This window comes from Notechis scutatus, chromosome 1 (genome assembly GCF_049901735.1).
Source record: "Notechis scutatus isolate UNSWTSFEM ecotype Mainland chromosome 1, rNotScu1.2, whole genome shotgun sequence".
NCBI classification, from domain to species: domain Eukaryota; kingdom Metazoa; phylum Chordata; class Lepidosauria; order Squamata; family Elapidae; genus Notechis; species Notechis scutatus.
Genome location: NC_142009.1, coordinates 25,242,619 through 25,260,565, shown reverse-complemented (window position 1 = coordinate 25,260,565; position 17,947 = coordinate 25,242,619). Strand labels below are relative to the sequence as shown.

Sequence of the window (17,947 nt, the reverse complement as noted above, 5' to 3'; positions counted from 1 at the left end):
GATGTCTGTGAGGGGAAGGATGAATATATCAGTCCTGAGAACAGTGGAGATAATTGGGGCTTTTTTCAGACAAGAAGATTGACTTTATTAAGCAGCTGAATATATTAAACATATCCATACATACTTGATTGCATTATTTATTTTCAAGTTAATAATATGTTGAAAATGGAATAATAGAAAAGGGACAAGTAATAAAAATATTAAGAAAAGAGAAAAGAAAATGTAACTTACCAAGTAGACCTGTAGATATGAGTGCCACAATCTACTATGTTTTTGATCAATCAAGACTTCTGGATAAGAAAAAGAATATATATGTATATTAGGAAACTAGTTTTAATTTTATCCCTGCAATATGCAGCATTCCTTGCTAATGATAAAGACAGCCCTATTTAGTTGGGGGAAGTACATTAAATTTATTCACACACATAAATACAAAAACGCCAAGCTCCTTTAATGTTAAATTTGATTATGTTTTTGTGTCATAGCATGTAATGCAAATTGAGCCCATTTAATTAAAATATATTTTAGTGCATTGTGCAACCCCCAAAGATGATTAATTAAGCATATCACATAAACACTGTCATTTAGTATCCTTAAAAGTGGGAACATGTGAAAATAGCATTGCTGAAAATAAGTGAGTTTGCCAGAGGTTCTTTAACAAACTGAAAGTTCACATAGAAGGCTACTTGCACCCATGGTTGAATTAGCTATTCCTGGTTAATAAATATAAATTATGTAAAATTACCCAGTCCAATGCCTACTGTTAAACCCAGGTATCTGAAAAAAGGTCCTTCCTCATTCTTTTCATATTTTTAAGAAGTGTTTTTCTGTCTGAATGGGATGAGAAGAAGCCTTTTGTTTTTACTTGGATCTATTGAGGCAGCATGATACTATAATGTGCCTGTGAAGTGAGAACTGTTTGACAGAATCTCCCTGTGGGATCTGAGGGCAATAATTGATTTTTAGTAATTGGGCTGAGTGGGATGACTATCGCTAAGGAGAAAGAGTGAGTGAATTAGTGAGAGAGAGAGGGAGGGAGGGAGGGGGAGGGAGAAAAAAAGAGAAAGAGAGAGAGAGATTCTGCTTGGCAGAGATGGAATGGGCATATTATTGAAGGAATATTTTACTCAGGCACCTTGATCAGAGCATGCTTGATGTTGCAGCTGCAATCTAGGAAACAGATACAGGTACTCCTCAACTTACAACAGTTCATTTAGTGACCATCCAAAGTTAAAACAGCATTGAAAAGTGTTCTGTCGCCAGGAATAAGCAGACTCAAAGACCGGAGTTGAATTCAGCTCTTTATTAGCAACCAGTAACTTCAACTAAAGTCGAGCCGCGGCAGCCCTTTTTATAGCGGCTGCTCGCGGCTCGCAACCAATGGCATGTATTTAAACTTCCTGCCACTTATGCGGCCAATTGCAAACCGCCCTTCTTAACCAATCATTTAGCTATGTTAACTAACCAATAGGAATGTAGTATTAGAAGTCTATATTTGAATACACTACAAAAAGGATGACCGTTTTGCACATTTAAGACCTTGGTAGCATCCCCAAGATCATGTGCTCAAAATTCAGATGCTTGGCAACTAGTTTATATTTATGACTGTTGCCTTGTCCCAGAGTCATGTGATCACCTTTTGCGACCTTCTCACAAACAAAGTCAATGGGGAAGCCACTTAACAACCGGGATACTAATTGATGCAGAGATTCTCTTAACAACTGTGACAAGAAAAGTTAAGTGGGGCAAAACAAATGTCTCACTTAACAGCAGAAATTTTGGGTTCAATTGTGGTTGCAAGTTGAAGTCTACCTGTACTTTTTCTTCCATGAGTGAATCAGGATCTGGTGCTTAGATGAATGGCCATCTTTATGCAGGTTTGAATAGGCCAGGACATTTTTGGAATCCAAAATTTCCAGTTATAAATGACATCTAAGCTTGGCATTCTTTCAATAGAGATACTGTCTGCTATAATTTCAGACTACATCCTCCACAATCAAGTAAAATGGGTTTCTGTTCCCTTAATTTATTTTAACTCTTTTACAATGCGGCTGGTTAAACGATATGCCTCACCATTTCAGAGCATGCTGAATCAAGTTTGAGAACAGTGTCCTTTTCCTTTTCAGAACAAGAATGTGTTGGGGGGAGAGAAATGGAGGGATGGGGAAGGGGGAATGAAGCCCCATACGGAGTTTTCTGTTTCTGTATAAGAAAACGTGACTAATTCTGCAGTGCTGTATAGAAAATAATTCTACTTGTTGTCTCGTCAGCTAAGAAATATAACATGCAATAACTTCACAGCCACCAAAATATAACTGGTTATTTTTGCTGCAGAAGAGGAATATATTGCAATTTTAAACATTTTTAAAAAGTTAATGATAACAAGAGAGTAGAGCAGGGAGAAATTCCAGCTGAGGAATTCTGGGAGTTGAAGTCCATATATCTTCAAATAGCCAAGGTTGAGAAACACTGCCATATCTAATAGGTCTGGAGATAAGAGTTTGGGAGAGGAAGTTGAATTTTTTTAGCTTTAACTTCCTCTGTGAGGCAGGGGTTCAGTTTGTACTATTTTGACTCTGTGAACGGTGGAAGGATAAGGAGTTTAGTACTGATTAATTCTTTTTTTCTGTTTTCTTTTCCCCTTTAGTTAGGGATAGGACTACTCCAGTCCTACCCCAGTCCTGAAGCATTCTTGTACAGCAACTTGAGGCTAAATATAGGGTGGAGATGCCAGGCTTCATGATACATTACATTCCTGCCATTAATATGCATTCCTTCTTTCAGTGTGGTATTTTTCCCCACTAAAGCTGTGTTTCTTAAACATTTTTTTTCTCTCGGGCCTCCTTTTCACTTTATATATATTTACATTATATTTACTAATGTTTAATGTACTTAGTTTTCCACATAGGCTGGCAAATAATTTTGATTTCATGGATTCCCAAGAGGCACTTGGGAATCCATGCTCTAAAGGAAGCATGGAGATTGTTAGTGGCTTTGAGAACGTTGCTATAAATTCAAGAGATCTCCTTTTGCAAAATCAATTTCTACTTTTCTCAGACAGTCTCTTGATGTCAGACCTCCAACATCAAATCTATGAAATTTATTTTCCCCATGAAAGCAATCCTCTGAGTGGGTAGGGCTGAGAGAGTGTGACGAGCCCAAAATCATCCAGTGGTTTTAATACCTAAGAGAGGAAGGCCGGAATTCACTGCCTCCTGATTTCTAGCCAAGCACCTTAATTGCTACACTAAACTGGCTTCTCCGTGCCCTAAGGACATAGTCACTTGGCATTTGAGGGAAGTGGAATTGAGGGACTGGCATTAAAATTCAAAGCCAGAGGCTTTCCTTCCTTCATCCCTCTTTTCTTTGTGTGCCATTCCATTCTGCCTTCCCACCCACTCATTATTCCCTTTGGCTCCTTTTATCTTGCTTTTCCTTCTGGCTGCCAGTTCTTACCAGGTGTTCCACCAGTTTGGCTTAATTAAAATCAAAGCCTGGCTTTCCATTCAATAAACCATTTGTGGCTGATTTAATTTTTATGAATTAATAAGGTGTTTTGCTCTCCCCACTTTTCTTTTTTCTTTTTTAAAAGAGGAGAGCCATTTGATGCTTGTAATTGCTGCCAGTCTAACCACAAAGATGGTCGGTATGATATTTTGGCACATGGGAGAGATTAAATAATTTTTTGTTAAGTCTTCCATTGTGGGATGTCTACTAGGTATATATGTATTGTACATATATACCTAGTAGACAAATAAGTTGTGCTTAATTGCTATTTCCTCTTTTCCCAGCTAGGATCTCAGTAAAAGTGGTTTGAAAATGGCTGTGAGATTAGACAAAGGTCTTCCAAGTGCAGGGTTTCTTAGTCACATGACATCCTTTCCTGTTTCTCCAGTTTGATAACACCACCAGTCTCTTTGTATAAAGTCTCTTTATAAATGAGAATATTTGTAGCTCAGGGTTGAAATGAAGGGTTCTTGGTGCTCTCTGAGTTTGCTTGTTTTTTGCAGACTTTGTAGATGCTGAGGTAACTGATGCTGTTACCTAGTTAGCGTAATAAAATGTCTGCAAGAAGATAAGAAAGCTCAGAGAGCACCAAGGATCCCTCGTCTCTTTATGTATATCATATTGTATTATTTTCTTTTGTTTGCAATATTTATGTTTTTAGATTAACATGAGATAAAGCAACTTCAATTCTAAATATCATCAGTAAAAAAAAACAAAGTACCCAAAGACATTTTGGTTGACTTAATGTTGTTATTGAAAATTTATGCACATTAATAAAATGTTTATGTAACTTTGGAAACCGATGGGAGATATATATGCTTCCCAGGAGAATGCTTCCCACTGTCCAGAATATTAACAAAAAGGGTCAGTTCCAGGGGTGGGATTCTACCAGTTCGCACCTATTCGCTAGAACCGGTTGTTAACATTCTAAGTAGTTCGGAGAACCGGTTGTTAGAAGAAATTTCTGGCCTAATCCTGTAAGGAAGGCAGGAAGGAAACATTCTGGTGTTGCTTACAGAAACTGCCTCTCTGTTAACCCTTATTACGTTCTTGGCATGACTAGACTTCCTGCCTCAGGAATGTCTCTGGAGTTTTTTCCCCCTCCTTTGCTGGTACTTTGCTTGTGTGGAGTGACCATTTAAAGTTACAATGGCACTGAAAAAAGTGACCATTTTTCACACTTACGACTGTTGCAGCATCCCCACAGTCATGAGAGGCCAGGTGAGGAGATGCGTGCCCCGATGTGAATGATATTGAGTTGGCCACGCCCAGCCAGTCACATGATCACCAAGCCATGCCTACCACCTAAGCCACGCCCACAGAACCAGTTGTTAAAAATTTTGAATCCCACCCCTGGTCAGTTCCCTGTCGGAATCCATCTCTAAGGCTTCGGGACTTCTTAGAGAGTCTTCATTTTGTGTTATAGCATTCGCAGTTAGCCCTACCCTTCACATTGATGCCAATGTCACTCTCGTTAAGAAAGATAATTAGAAATGTTAGCATTTTCTCTCTACAACAGGCAGCCTCTCTTTAAGACAGATGGAAATATACGAGCCTTATGCCAACTTTACACATTTCTCCCTTCTTTGGCAGTTTTCCTGATACAGAAAACTTTGTATAGTGGGGGCGTCCTGCTGCTACCAGCTCCTTCCCTCTTCAGGAAGCCAAATTGTCTACAAATCAGCGAGTCTGAAGAAGTCCAAGTTTGCATGTTGTTCAGTTTTGATAATGCAGCATTTGGCCAAATGGATGCAATATTTTGCAAAAGCAAGCTGTTGTCTGAGAAAATAGTGATGGGCCCATTCTTTGCCTATAAACAGTAGATAACGTTCATGAAAATGACAGCAAGAGATATTTGCCCTATGAAGCCATCATGTCTTCCCAGGAGGAGATAAAAGACGTAGGGGAAATGCAAATGAAATATGAAATAACATTGAGAAACCTCATCAGATGCATATATTATATAAAAGGAAACTGAAAAGGGCAAATTATTCCCCCCCCCCCCAACTATGAAGTTCTTTCTTATTTCAGCATCAAGGCCAAAGGTTGCCTGTTTTGATCTTCTGCAGAGAAGAATTGGATCTATTTTTGGATATACCAAACTTTGCTAGCATCATAAGTGCTTCTGTCACAAATATGTTCTTGTGTGAACCAGGTCTTTTGAATATTTATTTATATAGCACCTTCTGTATTCATGGAGCTTTACCATGTCCCATGAAAAGCCCATAACCTAACATTTGAGGAAGGGGGAAAGTAAAATGAAGTTCAGTAAAGCTATTGGAAAACAAATAGCATAGCAACATATGCTTATCCAACTGCATGTCTTCAAGTACTGTAATTTTTTTAAAAAAGAATTTTATTACATGGAATGAGTGGGTTTAGAAAGCTTGGATAAGAGTAGCAAAATAGGAGATTCCAGACTAAAAGCATCTGATTGGCCCATTTTCACAACCAGATGTGAAACCTAACTGCAATTAATCCCAGCTGTGGATGATTATTGAGACTTGAGTAAGCATAGAGGAGGATTTTAATTTTTTCTTTCCTGCTCGAGTCCTGAAGAAATAATTCTTCTATAGATGGTGTGTTTGTTTTGGGGATGAATCACATCAGGGCCAGTGGAATCTAAATAAAAACCATTTTTAGATGCAGATTTTCCTCAGGATTTAAGCAGGAAGGCCAATGTTAAATCCCTGTAAGTTTCAGCTATGGCCATATTGTATTTTTTTTTAAAATAGTGTGTTAAGTAAATTGATCCTTCACTACTGTTGCCTGAGTGATATAGTCTGTTTGCAGCTTGAAAATAAAGGCCTGCAAAATTGCTTTCTTTAAGGTAAAGATGAAATGTAAAAGAATGTCCTTCAACCCCTTAACATTTATCTTCATAATATTTAGGCTCAATTAGCAAGTTTTTGTCATTTTTTTGTAGATTAATTTGAAAGGCTATTTGTGTGTCTGACAACAGCATTAAATGGATTTTATTTAACATAGCCAAGCTGTTAGCATTTTCCAGGTTCTGGGTCTTCAAAGCCATCAAGATACTGGCTTCATAACAGCAACGTTCATTAGCTTTAATTGGATATCTTAAATTTGTAAAAACATAGCCTACTGTATTCATATTAAATGGGCTCTGCAGGAGAAATAGAGAGAGGATTTGGTTGATAGCAAATTGTAGCTGAATGATTAATGATTGCATGTATATGCCAACATATTGTTTGGGTATGAAAAGCGGAAGAAAACAGCAAATGATTAGCATTGTACCAACATATAACCTCAGTTTGACTCATGAGTTTCTTCACTGTATTTGGGGAATTGGGAGTGTAGTAAAATTTTGGAATAATCAATATAATAAAAAAAAAAATAGCTATTCTGCACTCTGACTAGAATCTATTATTAAGGGTTATCTTGCTTGAGAATCCATCTATCACTAAGATCTTTAGAAATAAGAGATGTTCAGCAATGGAGCCTTCTGCCCATAGAGCATGTGCTTTGTCATTGAGTTAAGATCTTTGGACAGAACTACAATTAATTATTAGAGGAAGAGGCCCACAAGAGTCACACAAATTTAAAATAGCAGCCTGTGACCTGTAATAAGAACAGGATGTAACAACCTCTTTAGTTATGTTCACCCAGAGTGTGACTCCTGTCCTGTTATACACTTAATTGTTAATTGTGTAGTTCGTCCTCATCAGTTTGAAAGGCTCCCATAGTATAAGCATCTGAGGGGTCAATGAAAGAGAGGGCAAAATGATATATAATGGCATGACGTAAATGATACCACAATACTTATATCAACTTTGTGATGTCATACCATTTATGCAATGATGCATATATTGCCATTTTAATGTCATTGTTATTTGTTACAGATGTTGCTGCACTGCAATTATAGACTAATGAAAATGAGAACTAAAAAGATATGACACCAAAGGAAAAAGTGAAGTGTTGAGAAAACTAAAACAGAGATAAATTAAGCACCAATTCTGAGTGATCTAAAAGCCTAGTTTAGCTCAAAACATCAGTATTGAGAGAAGATGGCAGCTCCTTTTCTTCTCCTGTGCTTATTCACAAGCTGTTGGTATAGGTTAGGTTACCCTGGCCTAGCTGTTTGAGGCAACATCAAGAGGAAATAGTATTTCTTAACAACTTGATGCAATTTTGAAACAGAAAAGGAAAAATCCTAACCTAAGCCTAAGAAGAAAGAACACATTTGGCCATGAACTTCCGCTTTGGACCTCTTGTATCATCAAAGCATTGGAGCTGAGAGACTTTAGGATATGTCATAAGTCCATTCCTTATTGCCATCTCACATCAGTCTGTGAAGTATTACAATACCATTCTGTCAGTGTCTCTGATATTCTGTTGTTGAATTTCATTGAGAAAGGTATATTTCTTGGAATGAGAAAAAGAAAGGGTAGCACACACTCCATTTTCATTCATGCATCAATGGATGATGAACTCTTGGGAGATTGCATCCAGGTTTTTCAGAAAATATAATGGGAAGAGAACATTTGGCTTGTTTACAGTGATCTTTTGTTTATTTGCATCAGAAACATCACAATCAAAATAAAGCATACAATGCAACGTAAGTTTTAAAATACAAAATTAAAATATGTACAAGTCAAACAAATCTTGCCCTGAAACTAGCAACATTAATTGTGCTGTCGTACTGCAATGAATCATCAAATGTACACTGATCAGGGCACAAAGAGTAAGTATACATATGTGTGGTTGTCTACATGTTTACTGTTACGAACTAATAAACTCATTCGTCAAAAACTACTAGCTTACTTCAGCAGCAGGCTTGTAAGCCTGCACTTCTGGTTGGCCCGCGGATAAGCGAATCGTGATTGGCCGATTCTGGCTGACCTGATTGGCTGACAACGGGCCGTCGCCGATTGGACGCTTTTAGAGTGGTTACTTCAATTTCATTGGTTGTTGTGACAGCAGCTAGCTCTATAAAAGAGCTGCTGCTGCCCTTGTTGTTGTTCTGTTCTGAAGTCACTATTAAAGTGTTGAGTTGAGTCACTATAGATGCCTCGTCTCCGTTATTGTGCCCACACCTCCAGATCTAACATTTACAATGGCAAGAAAAGGGCAGATGCAAATAATCTGTTTTGCACTTTGCTGCTTCCAGTTGCCCTAGAACTGGAGAGCCCCATGGCACTTCCATCCATCTGCCATAACAAACCTGGCCCCATCTATTATCCAAAGGAACAACTCTCACAACTTTCTATTGAAGCAAGAGCTTCAGTAAGTTAAAATGAGTCCAGACTGAGCCATGTATAAATGCCATCTTACTGCTTACCACTTCATTTTGGCCTCGAACAGTCAATCTGACTCTTCTTCTTTTCCTACTATTTCTCATCTCCCATGTGCCTTGTCCTTTTTTGACTTTAAGCCTCAGGGCAGGTCCAGCTCAATATCTTTTTTTTATGACTTGAGTTATTTTGGCAGACAAAACTGATTGAAAAACGGGACATAAAATGAACAGTATGTCAGTGTTTGAGGTTTCTTTAGAATGCTATGTGTTTGAGAAGCAAATCTGTAATGTAGTGTGGCATCCCAAATCTGCAAGTTGATCTGGGCAGTCCCTTATCTAAAGAATGGAGGTATGTCAGCCAGTATGATGATTTCCCAAGGCTAAAGTTAAAGCATATTGGACTTGCCCTCAATTTGAGTACTATCATCTGAATTAAATACAATCTGATAGGGTCAAATCCGAAGACTTCTGCCAGCAAGGGAAAATGAGCAGCTTTTCCTTTTAGTAGCTCCAATGGTAGGGTAATAAAATAGGTCAGTTCCACTTTCCCCCTGATCCTGGGTGGATTGTTCAGAGTTTCTCTTAATTTGTCCCCTCCAAATCCCTCTTGATGTTTAATGTCCTTTATCTCCTGTGTCATCGGATTTCTGATTGCAGAGGCACAATGGCAATGAGGAAGCTCCCAAACATACAAGTCTTTGTTTAATGCTTCACAAAGAGATCCTCAAAATCCCATGACTACTGCCAAGACTCTTACGATTATTTAGTTAGGAAATTGTTATATCTAGTCATTGATTAATAGGTTATATCTGCATCAAAATTGCATAGGAGAAAGAAGTATGGGGGTTTTTTTTGGCATTAAATGACAGATTATTACAGCCAGGGAAAATATGATTTGACAGCAGCAATTTTTAAAAATGGATATATGTATGCATGTATTTGAATTTATTAGCCACCCAACTTCAGTAGACTCACATATGCTTAATTATATATATATTTTAAAGTTGCGACTAAAAACTCATTTTGGAACCTTGCAGACTTTATAATGGCAAACTGTGCCCAAAGATAATATGGATACCTATATCCAGCCATATATGTATGTTAAAGTTGCTTACTGAGTGATGGAAGGTTTTAAATATACAGAATGTTTGATTGGACTCCATCTTGTAATCCTCTGTTTGCTAATATTGCATTTCTCCCCTTTTTCAGTTGGATTGCACCAGTTTGGCTCCCAGTGGCCCATGGAAGGCATCGACTCAGTGGAAAGTGATGATGATGAATACTTCGATGCACGAGGTTTGTAATCCTTCTTCATTGGTTCTGAGCTGTCAGGTTTTTAACAAGCATGGTCTACGCGTAAGATTTACATTTATAGTAGTGAATATCTGTGGCTCGGGTGTAGGATGAGGGTGAAGGTTCATTCTCTGAGCTTGTGGGTTGGTTTCCAAACATTTCGCAACAAGGCTAGGTAACATCTTCAGCGGAGTTTAGGGGATGTCAGTGTCAGTGTTCCTCTGTTGTGACTCATCACAAGACTCACTGATGACTCACACTTGACCCATCATAAGACCCTCATTTGACACATTCATACCTGTAACCCTTATAAACTGAAGAACACTGACACTGACATCCCCTAAGCTCGGATAATGAATCTTTACCCTCATTTACATTTATGTTTAGCTTTCTTAAAATGTAAAACTACAGTTTTATTCTCCTTTTAGGGCTTTATTGAAAACTATTCCCGTAGATCAGCTTTGCAGAAAAGAATTTGTAATGTACTTGGAGAATCTCTCCAGAGAGGAAAGTATATGGCTAATTTGTTTTTTTAAGAAGTGGAGAGGAAGGTGCTGTAGCCACCGATGATCTGAAATTGAGTAATTGGAGTTTTTTATTTTGGAGAGGATTGTCTATCTGCATGGATTAGTGAATATTTGAATCAAAAGTTGAAATACGTTGGACATGTTGCTCCAATTAAGAGCAAGACAGTGCAGATTTTCTGTCATATTGAATATACATTTCTTGAGAGAGGTTGGGTAAATTTTTGCTTGTTACTTGTTATGGTTTCCCCTCTTTGATCTATTTGTTCAGGGGCTGAGATTTGATGTGCCAAAACTAGACTGTGGACTCTGTGTGGCTGGCTCACATACCATAGTTTAGGTTAGCTAAAAATAAAGTGAGGAGAAAATTACAATCCATCCTTCTCTGCAATTTTGTTTTTGCTTGACAGAGAGAAACAAAAATGCCCTTTTCAAAGCAGGCATAAGCTCTTAGATCAAAGCCTGCTCTGAAACTTCTCAACTTATTCAAAAAGTATGCCGCTGTTTTGTTAGTAAGAGGGTTTTTTTGGACATTTAACAGATTGTTTTACTTTGATTTTCTGCCATATATGTAAAAGGTCCTTCTGCTTAAAACCTAGTATTTTGGAAGGCTTTGCGATGAAAGATAATGCCGGATTACATCTTTTATCAAAAGTTTTGGGTATATCTCTTTAAATTAACTTTTCTGCTGCTTGCATTAATTTAAGTGGGATTTGCGATGGAATTTATTACTATATGATCATCCATATATGAATGGAGGTAGCATTTTGGTTTGGTTTTACTATGAATGATCTTAGTGAAAGCATGGCATGGGAAAAAGTTATTTATCCTCAGATTTGTCTCTGGATCTTAGAAATTGCCAAATTAATTGCTTGCTCAAATGTTGTGACTCGAAACTCATTTTGGAATTTGCAGACTTTATAACGGCAAACTGTTCCCAAAGATAATAGATATCTGCAACCAAAACAACTTTTATGGATTATTTGTTTTTTTTCATTTATCTGCTATTTATTTCTGACTTCCTGCATGTAAATGGCATGGTCCAATTAAACTGAGGTCCACTTAATCATTCTGATTAATTTTGGATCCTCTAAATTTAACAGCAGATATGTTCTCTCTTTAATTGAGGCTGGCCTTAGAAAAAGCTATGGGCATTAGTGGACCACTGCAGAGATGAAAAGCTCATAATAAACTAAAATCATGAGCCAGCAGTGTGTGGTAGCAGCCACAAAAGCTAATACAATCTTTGGTTGTATAAACAGAAGCATAGAATCAAAATCATGTGAAATATTAGTACTGCTTTATAAATCCTTAGTAAGACCACACCTGGAATACTGCATCCTGTTTTGGTCACCACATTACAAAAAAGATATTGAGACTTTGTAAAAAGTGCAAAGAAGAGCAACTAGGATGATTAAAAGACCTGGAGACAAAAACATATGAAGAACCATTGCAGGAATTGGGTATGGCCAGTCTAGAGAAAAGAAGGACTAGGGGTGACATTTCTTTTTTTCAAACTTTTTGCTTTAAGATTCCTTGGATTTATTTTATTTCCCCCCACTTTTTATTAGTTGTAATATAAAAAGAAAAATACAAAAGCATATTATAGGAAAAGTAGGGGAGGGAAGAGGGAAGAGAAAAGTGTAGAGAAGAAGAGAAAAAGAAAGAAAAGGCATTGACTTCCAACTCCCTTTAGTGCAGTAGAATAAGAAATAACATTGAACCTCAGCTGTTTACTTTTACATAATACCGTAGTATAAACTAGACATTTCTATAACAACAGATCTATCTAATCATACAGTAAAACCCAACATCAAATTTTCATTTTTTTCCCCACCTCAAGCACAAAGTCCGGTTTCCAAGTAGAAAAAAAACACTTGTGTTTTTTTCTTTTATCAAAGCAGTCAATTTAGCCAACTCTACTAATTCCATCAGCTTTTGCAACCGTTCATTCATTTGTAGGGAGTAGAGCATCCTTCCATTTTTGTGCATAAAATAACCTTGTTACCATCAACATATATAACATCAAAGTTCCAAGGGGTGACATGATAATATTCCAGTATTTGAAGGGCTGCCACAAAGAAGAGGGGGTCAACTTATTTTCCAAAGCACCAGAAGGGCAGGATAAGAAAGAATGGATGGAAACTGATCAAGGAGGAATTAAGGAGAAACTTCCTAACAGTGAGGACAATTAACCAGTGGAACAGCTTGCCTTCATAAGTTGTGAGTGCTTCATCACTGGAGAAAAGACTTTTTAAGAAAAGACTGGACAGCCACCTATCTGAAATGGCGTAGGATCTTTTGCTTGGGCAGGGATTGGACTAGAAAACCTGTAAGTTCTCTTCCAATACTATTCTGATTGATATGCTGCAAATATTGATGACAGATAACAATATAAATCTAGTTTCAACCTTCAAATATCTTGGCACACTGTTTTTACTCTTTGGAAATGGGAGTGGAAAAATGATCTACCAAAGCTTTTCTATTTTTTAAAATAAACATCTTTTTGTGACTTCGTGTATTTTCTGATCAGTGTTCTCTTCTTTGATACTATTGCTGAAAAAATGGCAGCTGCTATTTTTGGGGTTGCTCAGCTAGATCTGTCATTTAAAGCATGAATGGTATGTGTCCTCAGACATAGGTTTTAACAGAGACTCAAATTCTCCATAGCAACCACAGATACGTAGTGACAGGACCAAAGTCAATATTGTTGTATTCAAAGACTTTAAAAAAAAACAATATTATTAAAACCTGGGTTGGTCTAGATTCTCAATGATTTAATGCTCTAATATATATGCACTGTCTATTAGAGCATTAAATCAGTGGGAATCTAGAGCGTTAAATCTGCAACTCACCGCAGAAACAAAATGCACAAACAGAACACTTACAGCATTAGATTAAAATCTTCAATAGGGAAGACACAATAAGAAGCTTTCTTTTTCCTCATGATAAATGCACTTCTTGAAAGTTATAATGTGAAATTTAAAGGAAGGTGTCACAGGAACAAGCAGGAGCTTCTCTTAAAGTGTAAATTTCAATTTTTGAGTAAACGTGTATGACTTTTTTTTAAAAAAAAATCCAGTTTACCTTAGTGCCTACATTATTAGGCAGAATTCCAGCCTGGCAGGTTTTTTAAAAAAATGTAGAACATTTTACTGCTATTTGTCTGCAGAAAATGCATATATAAAATGAGTAAATTGAATGTAGTACTTAAGGAGATTATGTAGTAAAAAGTAAGGTTTTTATTTATTTATTAAACAAAATACACTCTGGGCCAAGAATGAAAGTGGATTAAATATGAAAGAGAATGACCAGTGAAAGAAATAAGTTGTGATAAAGAGAGCATGTATGAGGATCAAATTTCAAAACAAATATATGAAAGAAAAATGAATGGATTTAGAGGGAGAGGAAAGAGGAAATAATTGATGAAATTGATGTGATTCTGAAAAAAATGTAAAGAACAATATATGATGTGGTACATGAGCATGGTGAGAAGTAGGATGATTTGTTAAGATAGAAAGGTGTGTTGCAGTGTACAGTAGAATAATGTTGATTTAAACTAGTTTTCTCATGTTTCCTTTTCTTTTTGTTCCCATGCCTAATTTCCTAGTATTTTTTACTCCTTTTAATGTGGAAAATGTTGCTTTCCTCCAAAGGGAATAGTTATATGTATGTAGTAAATGGACATCTTCTAAATTAGTTTTGTGGTTTCATCATATCTTGGTAACAACTGACATACACTGCATTGTCTACAAATATTCTTAATACAGATTACCGTATTTGCGAGGCGTATAAGATGACTGGGCGTATAAGATGAGCCCCCAACATTTCCACTCAAAATATAGTTTTGTTATATACTCAGAAGTATGAGGCGACCCCCCACTTGGAGCATGCTTTTCAAGGCAAAAAGTGCGTCTCATACGCGGCAAACTCATTCCCAAGGGGACCCTGGAAAGCAGCTCGGGGCCGGGTGGCCCTGCCCAGCGGGGTCCCATCAGGAACTTCCTGAGGACACCCCCGCCCCCCAAGCACAGCCCTCCCGGTCTTTCAAAGAGGGAGGGAGAAGCGGGAGGAGCAAATTGCCGCCCCCGCCCCGCTGCCCAGAAGGAGGGCGCCACAGTCCACCCCACCACCTTCTCCCCCCCACTCCCGGGCCATTACGCGGCTCAGGGCTGGCTGGGCGACGGCCCGCCAGAGACCCTCCGCTCCACCCCCACCCCACCTCCAGATTGGCCTCCGCGCCCGAGCCGGGCGGAGGGTGGGTGGGTGGGTGGGAGGAGGAGGAGGAAGAGAGACTTCGGCTGGGCTTGAAGGGCTTCGCAAGTTGCGGAGCTCCGCCCCGTCGCTCTTGCACCCGAGTGACAATGTATTTACCGCGATATAAGACGCCCCCACTTGGAGGCATGTTTTTTAGGGCAAAAAGTCATCTTATACGCGCCGGCAAATACGGTATATTGCTTTTTTATTTAAAAAGATATAGTTTAAAAAATAAATTTCCTAATGATGACACTTACAAATCAAAGCTATCACAGTTTCATATTTTGTGCCAATTTCAAAAGGATATGTGGTGGCAAAGGATCTTTGCAGAATTGAGCACTTATGGTTCATGGATACAGTGAAGCTAGAGTTAAATTATCTTCACAAAATGACCCGATCTTGCCAAAACAGTAGTTACATATGGCTGTAATTTTTTTCATACTGATGTCAGTATATGCATAGATTTTGAGTATATCAAAAGTATAAGACATTAAATTTAGAACAGCAAAAATACAATGCACAATTTTATACAGTTTGCAAATCAGTTTATGGAGTTTACTGGAGCACAATTGAAGACAGACAATTTCTTTCATGGTCAGTCTCTTTCAATAAATTTGTCCATCAGTGGTTATCGGTTGTAGTGATTATATGATAATCCCAAAGACTCTCTGAGATATAAACATGTGGAAGATATGAGGTTTTCAGGAGACTAGTGGGATTTTTAGAACCATGATCTACTTAACCCTTGTGAGAAGAGAGATTCTGGTTTAAAGGGGATTGGGCAAGTTGGTATCCTACACATAATTTGATCCCTTTAATTGCTGTCTCTTGATCATACAGACTAAGGTTTATAGGAATTGAAACTATCCGAAGGGCACCCAGTTGATTACTCCAAGAGGATCTATCTTGATCTGATTTTCAGGGCTGTTCGTATGATGATGAAATGCCTGGAAGGGAGAATCAGTCCCAGTAAATTGTAAATTATTGAAGCATGGAACACAGCAATTCTATAAATATGCTTCCACAGTGAATGAATGAATGAATTGACAGCAGATGGCTTTCCTTGATTTGAATTCAGTTTGATATATTTTATACACAACGAATGGCAGTGTTCTTGATAAACAGAAAGGCTTTGTGAAGGAACTCTTGAAGTAAATACTTTCATTTCAGAATTTTTCTTCCTTTGGTTATTCTAAAAGAAAAGAAGGGAGCCTTACAGATTCCTCTCTACACTGTGCTTTTTACACTGTTGAGGATTTAAAGGAAGGCAGCCTTGTAGTCAGCTCTCATGAAAGTTTCCTAAGTTGGAACAAAACCAGATTCCATATTTGCAATGGGTCTCAAGTAGCTATATTTAGTTGCAGACCAGATGATTTGCTCTGGATAGTTTGCATCTTTGTCCAGAAAAATGTTCAAGCTTCTATCTGATTTCAGGGACTAGTAGAAGCAATCAACCACTATTTATCACCTGTGACAGGTTTATTGGGAAAAAAGAAACTGCAGCTTAATCCAAATAAACAAAAAAAAAAAAAACAAATACTTTTGATGGATGAGTAATTTGGCTCAGGTATGGCTATGCAGCGGGCTGCAGTCCTATTGGAAGTTTATGTTAACAATTTGGGAATGCAAGTTGCTTCTTCTGGGTGACAAGAACAGTAAAAACAAAGCTTTTTCCAGCTTTTGTTGGGCTTCTATTAATAACTAATATATCTAGATCTTATCTCCATCTATGCCTTAGTTGTTTCAAGAATAGAACATAGCATAATAGAATTGGAAGGGACCTTGGAGGTCTTCTAGTCCAACCACTAAATTACTTTTATCATACTACAGCATGTAAAAATGGCCTTGTCTGTACAAGCTTCCAGAAACTTCCACAAATGCAAATAATTACAGGATACTGTCTAGGAACATATACCTGACTATCTCACAACTATTTTGTGGACTATAAATTTGTTTCACTTTTTCTGTCCTCATCTTAAATGGTTGGCATTAACATGTAATGCTTCCATTATGTATGGTATAAACCAGGACTGTCAAACTTCCAGCCAAACGGGCCGGATGCATCACGCACTGGTCACACCCACGCCCGGTTTAGTGGAGGGGGGAAAGGTCCAGATATGTCATGTGATGCTGCAGTGACGACGCGAGTTTGACACCCCAGATCTAGACAACTCAAAGAAGGTCTTTCTTCTCTTCTCCCATCATTATCGAGAGCTCTACTTCTTGTCTTACAACTTAGGCTACATTCATGCGATACTTTTATCCAAGTCAGATTAAAAAATGTATGTATTTGTACAACATGTGCTTAATTGCTGGTAACTTCTATTAGCTCCATTAGGAGAATGTTTATGTGGACCTGGCTTAGAATCTGGGGTATACCCAGCTTGTTTGGTTATTTGGCAGTGCAATAAATTCTGCAAATCCAGAAAAATGATTTAATTCAATAAGCAGATTCAGTATGCTGGGTGAATGCAGACCCTATGAATTATAGTGGACAGCTTCTGATAGTCAGTGTTAAATGGTTGGCAAAATGATTATTTAAAATTTCCTTTGGGTGAATATTTTCCTGATCTGCTTTAATTTTTTTTTTCTTTTTCAACTTTAATCTCTAGAAATTATTGCTGGTGCAGCTTTTGTAAGTTAGGATTATATTTCTCTTATTATTAGAATAATGCTTATATAAATGAGTTTTAAACATGTTAATGTACCTGAATTCTTCTGGAAATAAGATGGGATGTAAAGTATTTAAAACAGGGGTCCTCAAACTTGGCAACTTGGCAACTTTAAGACTTGTGGACTTCAGTTCTGGGAGTTGAAGTCCACAAGTCTTAAAGTTGCCAAGTTTGGAGACCTCTGATTTAAAACAAATAAATAGGTGAGGAGGTTATTGCTTGTAACTCCGTACCATTTTACAGGGGGGCTACTAGAGGTAGTAATCAGCAGGTTCTGACCAGTTCTGGAGAACCGGTAGTGGAAATTTTGAGTAGTTTGGAGAACCGGCAAACACCACCTCTGACTGGAGATTATACAGTATCCTTCCCCTGCCACGGCCACAGAACCAGTAGTAAAAAAAATCGAATCCCACCACTGGGGGCAGTAACTTAGTGGT

The 17,947-nt window shown here is 37.8% G+C and overlaps 1 protein-coding gene across 2 annotated transcripts in view; it reads left to right on the top strand.

The window, feature by feature from the left end:
* PITPNM3 (PITPNM family member 3) overlaps positions 1 to 17,947 on the top strand; it is a 142,276-nt gene that overhangs the window by 50,848 nt on the left and 73,481 nt on the right. For both annotated transcript variants that reach the window (XM_026671645.2, XM_087959082.1), the window contains exon 2: positions 9,974 to 10,060. In XM_026671645.2, coding sequence (XP_026527430.1) covers positions 9,974 to 10,060 — 87 coding nt within the window. The remainder of the gene's footprint in view (positions 1 to 9,973; positions 10,061 to 17,947) is intronic.